At 40.5% G+C, this 13,710-nt stretch overlaps 2 protein-coding genes across 2 annotated transcripts; one reads left to right on the forward strand and one right to left on the reverse strand.

The window, feature by feature from the left end:
• Nucleotides 1-2,799: 2,799 nt before the first annotated feature.
• On the forward strand, nucleotides 2,800-5,639 carry LOC306700481 (synaptobrevin-like; the record flags this gene model as incomplete). Its single annotated transcript, XM_079165507.1, has 5 exons — nucleotides 2,800-2,882; nucleotides 4,439-4,580; nucleotides 4,830-4,988; nucleotides 5,429-5,480; nucleotides 5,599-5,639. 5 exons carry the CDS (start codon nucleotides 2,800-2,802, stop codon nucleotides 5,637-5,639), a joined length of 477 nt encoding a protein of 158 aa, XP_079021633.1.
• Nucleotides 5,640-6,730: 1,091 nt separating this feature from the next.
• Nucleotides 6,731-13,585, reverse strand: tapbpl (TAP binding protein like). Its single transcript, XM_079165364.1, has 8 exons — nucleotides 13,274-13,585; nucleotides 12,370-12,582; nucleotides 12,013-12,282; nucleotides 11,534-11,734; nucleotides 10,586-10,753; nucleotides 10,402-10,505; nucleotides 9,305-9,530; nucleotides 6,731-9,155 (listed from the first exon to the last, which is right to left on the reverse strand). The coding sequence occupies exons 1-8, from the start codon at nucleotides 13,320-13,322 to the stop codon at nucleotides 9,088-9,090; spliced, it is 1,299 nt and encodes a 432-aa protein (XP_079021490.1). The 5' UTR covers nucleotides 13,323-13,585; the 3' UTR covers nucleotides 6,731-9,087.
• Between the last annotated feature and the right edge of the window lie 125 nt (nucleotides 13,586-13,710).

Consider the following 13,710-nt stretch of genomic DNA (forward strand, 5'->3'; position numbering starts at 1 on the left):
TTTGAGAAGTATTTCTAAACTTAGCTTTTTATTGTGAAAGACTGAATAATTAAAGCTCTTCTGGCCTCCAAAAAGTTGTCCAACACGGACATATGCAACCTGTGAAAAAATGCTTTGATTTTAAGGATCAGCAGTTAAAAAGTTTGGGAAACACCAGTCTAAATGTCATTGTACACTCTTAGCATTAAGATTTACATTAAATGAGACTAGTGGGTCTATAGCCCAAAACATGAAAAACAGCCACACAACCAAAGTACACAAACGTATGTAGAAAAGGGGGTCAATCTACTTCTGGCCGAATGGTGTATCTGATGTCTTTCTTTCCCTGAAGATGGTTGTATTTTTTGGTATGTTTTATTTCTCAAGGCTGACTTCACTCCTCTCACCTTTCAAATATGAGAGTTGAGACTCAAAATGAACAAAGAGGAAGATGTTGTTGGCTCAACTGGGACTTTACTAAGAATTAAACGAGTAATTGCAAAAGCAAATGTTATGCAGGAGGAGGCGGGATTGGGAGAAACATTTGAGTCGAACACTGCACCAAGATTCCTGAGGTCCTGACGGTCAGCTAAAGGTCTTCACTGAAGGAACTGACAGAAATATTTAAAATTGATTTTTTTACCTACTTGGACGACATATGAAAGGTTTTTCTTTCAGACCTAAAAGAACCTTGCCTAAAAAAAGTCTAAAAATAGCAAAATGTTCAAATCAGGAACTATCCGATCAAAGTACTAAACAAGACCCTACGTTCAGTACTCACCCAAACAGAAACATTTCAGCCAGTACCCTTAAAGTAGTGAGGTTAGACACCCAGCACAAGCTTCTGTGAATTCATGTAATCGGGACATACAGTGAACATCTTTCATTCTTTCAAAAACACAAGACTTCACGTTTCCTCAACTTCTTCAGATTGTAGGATATGTAGTGAATCATTTATATGCTCCATTTGCAACCTTTCAGAAATACCAAATCTATAGAGTCCTTATATATCGTCCCTTCCTCATATATCACATCTGGGTCACACAACAGCCTGTGGCTCAGGTGTTTCCTCACTGACTGCAGTACATCTGTGAGTCTGTCCACCGTCAAGATAGTGCTGAAACGATTTCTCAACAGAAAATTGTAAACAATTTTTTTTAAAGGAGGTTAGTAGTTTAAGTCATAAATTGGGGGAAAATACCCCCAAATCTTTAGTCCCAGCTTCTTAAAAATCAGGATTTGCTGCTTTTCCTGACGCAGTAAATTTAATATCTTTGGGGATTGGACTCATAACAAAACAAGCAATTTGACGACATCATCTTAGGCTCTGAAATTTCAAGATTCTGACATTGTATTGACAAAAAATTATCAAAAATCAACAAATTAGCCAAAGATGAAAATGTACTAAATAATTTACTTTGAGTTATTAATTTATTCTCTTAATTAGTTAGTTAAAACAATTATCAAATTCATCGATGATGAAAACACCTCTTTGTTTCTGCCTTATCATATATGAAGAAATAGCCAAAGCAACCAAGTAAAAACTGTGCATAAAATGTATAATTATGAAACTTCTGTGAAATGAGTCCATCAGAGATGGTTTAATGTCTGGTAGACATTCCGGTTATTTTGTTGCTGTATTTCATGTGTTTAGTGAGTTAGTTAGTTCGTTAGTTAGTTAGTTCGCCTCTTCTGACAGGGACAAATATCAGGAACACAGTATCAACAAACAACATGGTTTACAAAATAAAGACATTTGTTTTGATAAACAACTGGTCAAATTAGTGCTATAACCATTACTTACTGCAATAAGAAGTCATGAATCATGGACAATCCGAGCAGAAGTAAGCAGGCTAGATATGGACTTGTGATTGGTAGGTATTAATCTTTTAAGGTTCTCTATAGACCCCTTTTCTGTTTGTAAACATGATAAAGTATTTTTGTGGGCGGAGCGTAGGCAAAATAATTCTCTGAATATGTTAGTTAATGCTAGCTAACCCGAGCTGCGAGGACTGAGACAGAGGGACCATACAGCGATACAGCAAACCACCAGCCCGCTGTTGGGCTCATTTTTTGTCAGTGTAACTTTAGCATGAAAGCATGATAGAATTAACAAGGTAGCCAACTATAACTAGCCAGCCACTACATTAGTAAAATGCAACAATTTAATGCTCCATCCACATGAGAGCATGTCGGGAGAAGCATCTTGCGAAGTAGCCAGTCGAATTGCAAAGTAAAGCTTGCTAATTCAACCATGCTTTGACGCTGGTTACGGAAAACAAGCCCAACAGCGCGTCATCTCTTCATCTCTAATAGTATTAGCATCTCCATCTCTCGAATATTTGTGTTTGCCTCCAGTCTTTCCTTTATTTTGCCTGAAGCTAACTCTATGACGTAATCATGATGACGGATGTAAAATGATCTCCACTAGAGAGAGTAATGTCTACCTGAGCAGAGAATGAAGTCGCTCTCCATCTGTGGTGTTTTGAAATCACTGTGCGTTGTTGACATAGCCGGGCCGCTCTGCACTAGTCTCGTATGGCGGTTACAGTTGATTACATGGTCGCTGAATTATAGCATTCTCCGGTTTCCCGTTACATAAACACTATTAGCGCTGTCATTGTTGCGTAGTTTGCGCTGTAAGCACCGTTAGCTGCGAGCTGCTGGCTCAGCAGGCACCATGTTGAGAGCAGCGCGGATGAAATAAATTATCTCAATCTCCCATTTATCACCTTTTGAATTAAAAATGTAAATATGTAAGAAGAAGTAGATAGTAGTGGAGACAAATGGAAAATCAATGCTATGTTATTAATGCTATACATGAACTTCATGCCACCCCTGCATAAGTCGGTGCCCCATTTGGGTCACCCCAGTCCAGAAAGTGTGGTAACGCCACTGCACGAGTAGGCATCCTCTGTACCGCAGTGTCGTCCCGCCGCCCTATCCGACAAAGAGAGCTGCAGTACTGCAAAGTGTAAAGGGAGCGAGAGAGAGAGAGTGGAGAGAGAGATGGGTGAGGGAGGGAGGGGGTACCGCACTATCGTTACGAGTCCAAGTGAAGGCAGGAGGAGAGACGCATTATTGCAGTAGCCTACAGTGCCAGAGCACTTTACACGGGCGAAACTACCGCACTTCCCTCGAGACGCGCAGAGAAAAAAAGCGAGATAGAGAGAGGGAGGTGGGGAGGTAACAGAAATCCAAGACAGAGAACTGATTTCTCATGACTGGACTTTTTTCCCCCTTAATTTTGAAATTGCACGCATTTGCCATTAGCTTTTAGAAGAGGCAACTCAACAACCAGCCAATCAGCGCTGCGTCTCAGCATCCAGGAGCAGGTCTTTCAGGACTCCGCATCAACTGCATGCATCCCTGCAGGATTTATAAACATCCGTGGATTTCGCTTGAATGGATTATAATTTAGAAGTACTTTTGTCTTGAGCTCAGCATCGCTCTCCTTCACTTCCTGCTTTCTAGTCCAGTCACTCAGTGAATTATCGCCCGGCCCGGTTACGTGTCTCGGTATATTGCGGTACTTTGTTGACGACTTGCAGCGTAAATGCATCGCTAGAACAATCCACTGCGCAAAGAACCGCCGTCTGTTTACTGTCAGCGCGGCACTTTAATTACTTTGCCGATTGTACATTTTGACTTTTTAGACCCGTGCCTAGACATTTTCGTCTGTTTTTTTTTCCTGTCATCTTGCTGTTTTTTTCTCCTTCCCCCCCTTGTGGTACTTCAGACCCTCCCTCTCCACCTCAGATCCATCACCCCTCCTCCGCTGCCCGTGAGTCAGTTCAAACAGCTGCATAGAAGATGTGAGTATGAATGCGGCGTTTCTGCTGCGCTCTTTACACATTAGCAAAATAAAAAATATATAGATCTTAGTTAAGCTTCTATGGATAAATAATCTATATATTCAAACCACTGTATTTCCATGTATGTTTTTCCATGGTGGGGGTCGGAAACTGATTTATTTCTGCTTGATGGATTTTGCTGACGCAAGTGAAATTTTCCGTTACACCATCACTAAATTATGTATGCAGGGTTTGACTGCTGCTACTGTAAAACCTAGAGTTAAATTGAGTTTGTTATGGTAATTTTACACCACAGTTTAAAAAAGAAAAGTACATTTGTTACACAGCACATTGTGAGTCCGAGGATTTGAGGTCACCATCATCACTTGCTTGTGTCAAAAGTCATGTCGAATGATGGTTCCTGAGGTTAAGACATGTTTGTGTGCAAAAATATTTTTTTGTCCTACAGTGACTGTGATTTGTACTAAACTGTCCATCTGGCAAATTACCTTAATTTTCTCCTTGACAATCTTTTTCTCAGCTATTTTTCCTTTTAGATTTAAATTAAGTGCTCTCTACATACCATACACATGCCTCAGTTAACCAAAAAGGTCCCCTTTATCCCAACTTCAATTCATTTTCCCCTTCCCTGTGCTTTTTCTCAGGTCTGCCCCAGATGCTGCAGGTGGAGCCCCTGGTGCTCCAGGAGCCCCTGGTGCCGATGGAGCCCCAGGTGGTGTCCCTCCTGGCCCACCCAATACTTCCAGCAACCGCAGGCTACAGCAGACACAGGCCCAAGTCGAGGAGGTGAGCTGGACGAGGCCAGACTAGGATTCTGGGCCAAAGTTTGATGTTAGATGCAATGTCAAATCATTAAATATCTGGACTTAATGTATGCACAACATGATTTATTGTCACTTTGTGTTTTCCGGAAAGGTCTGGTCTTCAATCTGTTAATGGACTACTTACTTACTCTCATTTATTTCTCACTTATCCTCTTTGTCTCTCCTCTCCATCGCTGCTAAATGCTGTGTCATCCCCGCCACTGTGGGCTAGGTGGTGGATATCATGCGGGTGAATGTAGACAAGGTTTTGGAAAGGGACCAGAAGCTTTCAGAGCTGGATGACAGAGCGGATGCTCTCCAAGCCGGAGCCTCCCAGTTTGAAAGCTGCGCAGCTAAGCTAAAGAACAAGTACTGGTGGAAGAACTGCAAGGTGGGCACATTAGTGTTGCTCCATTTAGCACATTGTTGTTACTGAACGAAACTCACGATGTAACCAAAGTCTGAATTAACAGTATTCCTATTTGTATGTGGTGCATACAGATATATAGAGCTAGTATTCTGGATAAGATCCTCAGCTCATCCATTTTAACACATTGAACAACTGTTCGTGCTGAGGTGCGCTGGGGCGAACACAGTGTCTGTTATGGGGAATCCGGCTGTCCACACACTAATCTGTTAACGAGCTGCTGTGGAAGCAGATGCTTTGGGGAAAAAGGGAAGAATTATGCCACTGTAGAGTTTTCACTACAGAGTCAAAGTGTATTAAACGTTTTGTGTTGTTGGTCAGATGCGATTCCTTTCGGTTTGCAGACATTGAACCCCACACATTGTTACAGTGTGATAGTAAATGTTATTGTTTTCTCCTCTCAGATGATGATCATGATGGGTATCATTGGAGTCATTGTGGTTGGAATACTATTCTGTAAGTAGCATCTTGATACTAATACAACATTGGTCTATTTAGTGACAGACAGATGATTTGTAGGCTTTTATAAACATTATTTACAAAAGCAGATGATCATTACGTGTTTTTCTCTCAGCAACAGAGGAACAGATATACGAAGAAAAGGATTCTCTGTAGATGGCAATTGCTCATATGGTGTTAGTCACTTTACAATAGTTGATGACAAAGTAGTGCTGTTAATTAAGATATAGAGACAGCACCAACATAGTTATATGTCTGCCCTGCATGCTTCTACTCTGATTGTTGATGACACATGACGTCTAATTACAGTAAATAATGGTTATAATACTAATTGAACCCGTTCTTTATTAAAAAAAATCCTGTAAACATTACAAAAGACCAAGAGCTCAGCTGACTGTCCTCTCCTTTTTCTATTTTGAGTGATGTATTGCCAGATCCATCAGACTAATGACTTCCTCTCCCCCTCTCCTTCATGTGCAGTGTACTTCTTCTACTGAGCGCCGCCCATCAATACAGATGGATATGGACTTAAGAATGATACGAGACGGAAGAGGGAAAAAAAAAGATACCCAAGCGCCACTCCTCCCCTTTTATCCGTCCTCCCTTCTCCTCTTCACACAGTCTTCCATTAAACCATTCTGCACTTCTACATGACAGTAGTGTTTATAGGTGTCTCCGCTCTCTTTGTCCCCCTCTCCCTCCCTTCTAGTTGCTTTCTTCCACTGTTTTGGTGTTAAGTCTCACTCACTCTCTCCTGTCTCTGCAACCTCATGTATTATTGAAGGACGCAGCAGGCGGAGTGGAAGAGGAAGGGAAGGAGGGAGAGAGAAAACTCTTGTGACATGGGAACACACAAGGCTAAGTCCTCCGAACGGAGCTGTGGGGGTAAATGTAAACTGTACAGATGGTGAAAGAGTGCAGGGAGGTTGAACAAGAGTTTGCAGTCCTTTCTACCCCAGATACGCCAAAGCGTGTTCATATTACCTTTTTTGAGAGTCCTACATTTGTAAGTTGATACTGACATGCCTGACTAACACACCCCTTCTTTCACAACTGCTACCATCATCGCTACTTACTTACACAAGGTCATGTTAGATTAATATTAGGAACATTTTTGTTGTATGTGCGTGCGTGTATTTGTGATCCAAAGCATTCTAGCCAATAGAGTTTAGCTGTTTTTATTCGTAATTTGTTTTTGTTTCATTTCCTGCCTAACTCTCTACAATGTTCACTAACAACAATGAGGGAAATACATTTGAAAAGGGAAAAGAGACTGTGTGAGAGTATAAGGAAAGGAAGAAGTGTTTCAGGGAATAGTAGTATACATGTTTCCCCTGTATAGATAAGACAAACTTCTGGACTGATAAGCAATTATTGATAAAGTAGTTGTATAGCTATGCTTCATTTCCCCTTGGTTTTTGTACCACAGGCAGAGGCATAGTAGTAGTGTTATGCTTAGTGGCTGAGTGATATGCACAGCAGGAGAAACTGACAAGCAGCCACTAACAGACAATCTACTGTACACATGAACTGACCCAGAGGAAGGTCTCTTAACTCTGGCTTGGACAGAGTCACAGCCATAGACAGATGAATGTGAAGCATCACATTGAAAAAAGAAAAAAACAGGTCCAAATGCCAACTTGTTTTGGAAGTTGTGCAGATAAAGTGTTTGTTTGATTGTTGTTTAAGTTGAACTGATCTTCAAAAAGCAGGAAAATGAGAGAAATGACATGATTTAGAAACCAAGAGCCACCTTGGCCATCCTGTCCCCAACCCCGTCACTCACATACAAACAGACTCACCTGCAGTAAATGCAAAATGAGTTCGTTTATAACTTGCATGGCAAACCGTGTCCATAGTTTTGCCTATTTGTGTGATCTGTGTATCTGCCATTTCTGAATCTAACTGCCGATTGTACATTTTTGTTTTGTTAGTGGTTTCAATGACCTGTGTATAATGTCTTTCTGATCTGATAATTACTGCTTATGCAATGCAATGATGCTCAAGAGTTCACCAAATGTTATTAATTTATTAATATTCAGAGACTGCAAACAGCTCCTACTATAGTGAACTGCTAAAACATGTAGTATTGTATGGATAGAACAATAGTGCACATATGTCAGATTATGCTCCTGAAAATGTGTTTGTAAATTCTTTCAGTTTTTTGGGGGGGTTGTTGGATATAAAAGAAAAGCTAGTTTTCCTTATTTCGGACTAATTTTGAGAGTTGATAAAAATAAAGATGCATAATTGTAGCAGTTATAATTATCGGATGATATTGTGTAACAATATTATTAGGTAATTACCACATGAGATATGAGAACATGTTTTGTGATTTACAACCTGAAAATGCAGTGAGATGATGCAACTGGATTTGAGTAAACAAATGCATGCTTAACACATTTGCTGATGCCAATAAAGAAATCATCAACAGAACCTTTGTTACAGTCTCTTGATATTTTGAGCCAACTTAGGACTTTTAGAAAATGTATTTTTGCAATCTACTCTACTTCAAGTGATATCAGCTTTCTTATTACAATATACAGATTCTTGATTTATCCACAAGAGAGATTTGAATGGTTTCTAGATTTGATACAAGTAATATTGATAATGTCAAATACCTCAAACAATGTTGCAGAGTCACAAATTCCTTCATTGTGAAAAGTAAAATACAAAATGATTAACAATGGCAAACGCAGGAAAGATCCATAAAAACATAGGGTACTTTTAAAAAAGCGTACCAAATGAAAACAGTGCAAAAGAAAAAAAGGTTTCCAAAAAATAAAGTATTACCTCTTAACATCAAAAACGTCTGTACAGTTTGGGATTTAAGATTGAATATGTTACAGGTGTGGAAAACCATGGGGAATCCAGCACAGGGGGCGGATCCCCAAGCTCAGGCTGGGGGAGGTGATAGAGGGAGTGTTTTAACCAGTTCAGGTGCTGGAAGACCAGGAGGATCTAGGCAGCATCGAACAGGCGGTAATCAAAATGGACTCCTCTCTCTCTCTCTCTCTCTCTCTCTCTCTCTCTCTCTCTCTCTCTCTCTCTCTCTCTCTCTCTCTCTCTCTCTCTCTCTCTCTCTCTCTCTCTCTCTCTCTCTCGCTCTCTCTGCTCTACTTACACAGGACAGTGGAACTGTCTTGCTTTGAGAGAAGGCTAAAGGCCAAAGACCCCAAACGGGAGGAATCTTTAGTTTGAGTTTGACCCCATCCCTTTTACCCCAACCTCTTTATTAGAGGACACTTTAACTTTCCTCTGAGTCTCCTGTTGTATTGTGACTCTTGCCTCCACTCCCCCTGGGTTGCCACACAAGCAACAGAAACGCAACCTCCAAATTTGCTCACTGCAACTCTACATGAGTAAACTACCACCAACAATACTCAACAGCAAATTTATAAAGCAGACAAGTTATACAGCTAGATAGTAAAATACAGATTTATTCCCAAAATTGCATTTTTTCAGTTCAGTGGAAGCCTAGTTGAATGAAAAGAACCAGTGATGGCTTCTAAAGAAATCAGTAATAACTTACAGACTCACAAATGACACAAAGAAAGTCACTCTGGGCTCAGGTTTAAGTCAGGAGTATCTCCTAGAATACAACTTATCTCATGACCTGGTAGAAGAAAAGCAAAGTGATGATCAGAAAACCCAGAACCCACCAATAGGAACCTGTAGAGTGAAAGACACAGGATTAAGGATTTACAGTGTTGTCATTAAGTACAAGATACAGTGCACAATATGTAATGTAAAATCCATAATCTCATAGCATGATATTTTGTATTTCTCTGAGCCTCGCAGCGACAGCCACACATTAATACCTTGTTCTGGACTTTCTACCACCAGGCTGACGGAGAGAGGAGCGTCCAGGGCTGGGTGAGACACCCTGCAGGTGATTTCAGTCCCAGCGGAGACCGTGGAAGGCACAGCGAGATGAGATGACAGGGAATAAGTCCCGTCACCATGCTGTCGATGGCTGGACAGAGAGCCCTGATCCGGAAGCACTGTGGGCTCTGTGTCTGTAGGAGAGAGGGACAACCACTCCATCTGAAAGCAGAGAATTATTAACTGTGAATCAATCTGTCAAACTTTATTAGTACAGCATCTTTCATCGAGGTATAGGTGCAATTCAATGTGCTGAAGAACTCACTGACAAGCTGATATTAAGACAGTACGAATGTAAACTGTAAAATAATTTAAGACTGAGGCACAAAAGAAGTAAGAATGTAATAATAAAACTAACAAAACAGATACAAATGGATTCGAGGTAATACAACGTTTTAAATCGAATAATATTAAATAAATCTACGAAAATATTTCAATCAAAAGCGAGGCTTAAGAGGTAAGTTTAGGTTTAAAGGTATCGACACTTTTAGCTGCTCAACAGTTCAGAGCATAAAAACTCAAAGCTCTCAAAAAACCTTTTGTGAGACTAAAATTAGATTTACCGTAAAAAGATATCATAATTTAGTCAAATCATACCAAATTAACATCTTTTCACATCTGTAATGTAGGGGCTATTTATTAGTTTGTTTGTTTTATTAATAATTATTAGTATTTGTTTTGAGTGCTGAGTAGGCAGGTATAGGAAAAAGCATGCACCTTGGACGCTCTGTAGTCTTTTTACCAGACCAAGAGAGGCAGCATTAGCCGTGATTTATTTTCGTCTTCTCCTTGGACAATGGACTTCTTTGATTTTGATTATGGACAAACCATTACACTTAACCTTAATGCCTGGCGGCCATAGTCAGGCAGGTTTATGTATTTCCTATCTCTACTTGTATGACCAATCAGGCTTTGTGGTATTATCAAAAAATGAATGACTAAAGATTTTTGCCAAGTTGTTCAGTGGGAGGAAAGGAAAACATAGAACATGTGCTGGTTAACAGCTACATCTAAGGGTACACTCGTTACACACCTGAGCATCCAGTGGATAGTATTTAGCACAGTGGCAGCTCAGCGTCTGAGGGGACTCCGTCTTCAAAACCAATTTCTCCTCTGAGAGTGAAACATGAGGTGGTTCTGAAACAAAGAGAAGCACAAAATGAAATGAAAGACATTCAGTGGATTTTTCTGAATGGAGAGATTAGGGTGAAACTTACGAATAACCTGGAGTTGAATGACCTGCTGGGCGTGGAACAGGCCAATACTGACGGTACAGATGTAGGTCCCCTCGTCCAAAACCTTCAGCTTGGTCAGAGTCACAGAGGCGTTACCCTCTCCGACAACCTGGGAGGCATCCATGCTTGATCCCCTCCTCTCTCCATGCACTGACGACAGAAAAATTCAACAGGAATTGACAAAACTATCTCATCTGAAGATCGTCTTACTTGCTCGCTTTGGAACCTTTGACAGTAAAAAAGCATTTGATTTCACCCGCTTAGATCGGTACTGCTCTCTTGTCATCTCCCATGTGTCTATTTTAAGCAGTTTTCTGACATTTAGCTGTAATTGTTCAAAGTAGTCGAGCCTAAGAGCTTGCTGTCAAACAGAACAATCCAACAAATTAAATGTTTAAATGTTAATGCCTTTGGTTAGCCATTAGCCATTATGTGATAAAGAGGAATTCATTTGTGAAGTAATTGACCACACAAGCTGATGGGACTAGTAATAACAATTACAAACATCATAAAATCAAATAAATAGTACTCATGTTGTATGTCTGTATTTGGCTCCATAACCTCATCCAAAACATTTGAAACGACATTTTAAATATGTTTACTTAACTAACTAAGTGTTAGACCAACGTTTAACGTGTGACTACCACAAATATGTAGAGTTAAAGTTTATTTGTGTTTATTGCCACTTGACAAGAATCTTTTTGTGATTGTGAAATTTGCCAATATTATCCTCAAAGCCTCACTATAAATTAGCATTTTGAGTCTATATGCATTTATTTATTCATGAACTTCTATGCCAGTGAAGCTACTAATGTACCATCTTCAACATTATCAGTGCCGTCACTCTCAGAGACGCAAGAAGCCGCCCTCACCTAAAGACAACATGATAAACCAGAAGAGGTCGGGCACACCTGTTCAAACAGCACTCACCCAGTGTGCTCCCTTCTGCCTCATCCAGCCTTGTCTTCATTTCAAGCACTTTCCAGCCTTTTCCCCTGTGTTGCAGTCGCCATTCAACGGCCACTTCCTGCGCTAAAGGTATCTCCTGCTGCTTGAAGCCACAGTTGAGGATAACATCGCCTCTCAGAGGGGCAGACACAGACTTTATGTGGGAATAGACCAAGAATATCACTGAGGGACAGACAGCAATGACAAAAGCAGAAAAAAAGTAGTGAGAGTGATGATATGAACGATGGGAACGATTCAATGAGAAGATGAAATGGGATATCAGAAGGAAAGTTCACCCCAAAAGAATACATATTTCTCTTATCAGCTGTCCGACATCTCCAGAACTAGGCAACTCACATCAAAACAATCTAGATTTATATTAAAAAAAAGCACTACAGGTAAGATGAAAAATATGTATTTTTGACTTTGAGGTGAACTGTCCCTTAAACACTGGATCTCACCCTCAGTCAGAAGAGTTCCCGACTGGCTAAGAGGCAGACCCAGTTGGTTTTGTATGAGGGTCGACTGGTCCTTCTCCACCACCAAAGTCTGCAGAATCAACGCAGTGCCGAACTCAACTCCCTCCACATTAACAGACACCATAAAGAAAGCTGATCCTGAACTTTCCTGGGATCCACGAGGAGAGTAACGGCTTATTTCGCACACCACCTCCTGCTCATTGCAGTCCGCGTGGAGCAACACGTGTGCATTGGGGATCTCAGGTGATGACACTGCCACAGAGGGATGATAGGAGAAGTTCAACACAAGGTTGTGCTTATATTACACCAAACTTAATACGTAGAGAAGGCAGGGAAAACCTTTAACTTCTAACAGGATGGCATCCGGGTCAGGGATTGAAGGCGGGACAAACGGAGTGAGTGTTTCGAGGGATTCGTCAGAAGCCACTGGAATGTCTCTTAAGACAAGAGTGGCTGGGGTCCGTGTGAAGTGTGTGCCACCTCCCATTCCACCAAGTCCGACTCCCTCCTCCACCAGGGTGCAGGAAAGTACCACATCTGCAACCCCGTCAGCTGACAAACAAGGGGACACAGTAAAATAGTAAGAGGTTTACCAATTTTAACATTGTGAAAAAGTTTACGTTCTTTAACACAATCAGGTAAACAAGAGTAGGAGACTACTATTGAACATAAATAAGAGTAAGGCTTTATTCATGGGTCCACATTACTACCTAATAATGTTTTGAATGTTTCCTGGAACAACTATGTAATTTGTTACAAATAAAAAAAAGAAAAAACAGGATTTTGACAGAGACGTATTGGTTAGTTGTGTTGACATTAAAAGCAATTGTTGATTTCCAGAGATATTTACTTTGACAAACTGCTCCCTTTAAGTAAATATGAATGCATCATTCATTAATTACTCAAAATGTATTTTTCATTTGTTTTTAACATGTCTTTAGATGACCTGCATGTTGAGATGATCTGCTATGCACCGACAAAAATATTCTAAGTTAGACTAGATCCGCAACAAATTTGATTCAATTAATTTAAGTGTACAAAATGAAGACTGTATTTTTACTTAAAATGTGTGCCAATTCAGTGTTTTTGTCCAGGAAACTTTAAGCTCCATCAGACATCGTGAAATGAATAATTATCTAAAAAGTGTTTTACTGAACGTGACAATCTGAAGGTCATTTCATTGCCACTACGTTCATGTCCGTCATTCAGTGCTGCATCAATATGTAAAGATGAACGCTCTTACCACAAACGCACGTCAGCAAGTATCCAAACAAAATCACTACAACCATCATAATGGGGTCTCGTCTCCGCGCTTTAATAAATTAAGAGTGCTACAGGAAAAGTTTAACGTTAGCAGGCTACAATAACAAAACAAAGTGAAACAAGTGCTGAGAACACAGAAGCACCATCACACTTTCACTTTTGATTTCAACAACTAACAGCAGCTCATTGCATCGCTAGAGGCTGGGTAATTACAGCATTTCCCTCATCACACGCAAAGGACTGTACGGCAATTCCTATGATATCAAATAATCCAATAGTGAACTATGAGGCAGACGCCAAACAGGAACGGTCTCGCTAACGGGATCATGCGCATAACGCAGCAGAGGAAGAGAGAAAGCGAAAGTGAGCAGACACGACCGTCCAATGAGAGAGCAGCAGAAGGCGGGTCATTATGGA

This window comes from Pholis gunnellus (genome assembly GCF_910591455.1).
Source record: "Pholis gunnellus genome assembly, chromosome: 8".
Lineage (NCBI taxonomy): Eukaryota > Metazoa > Chordata > Actinopteri > Perciformes > Pholidae > Pholis > Pholis gunnellus.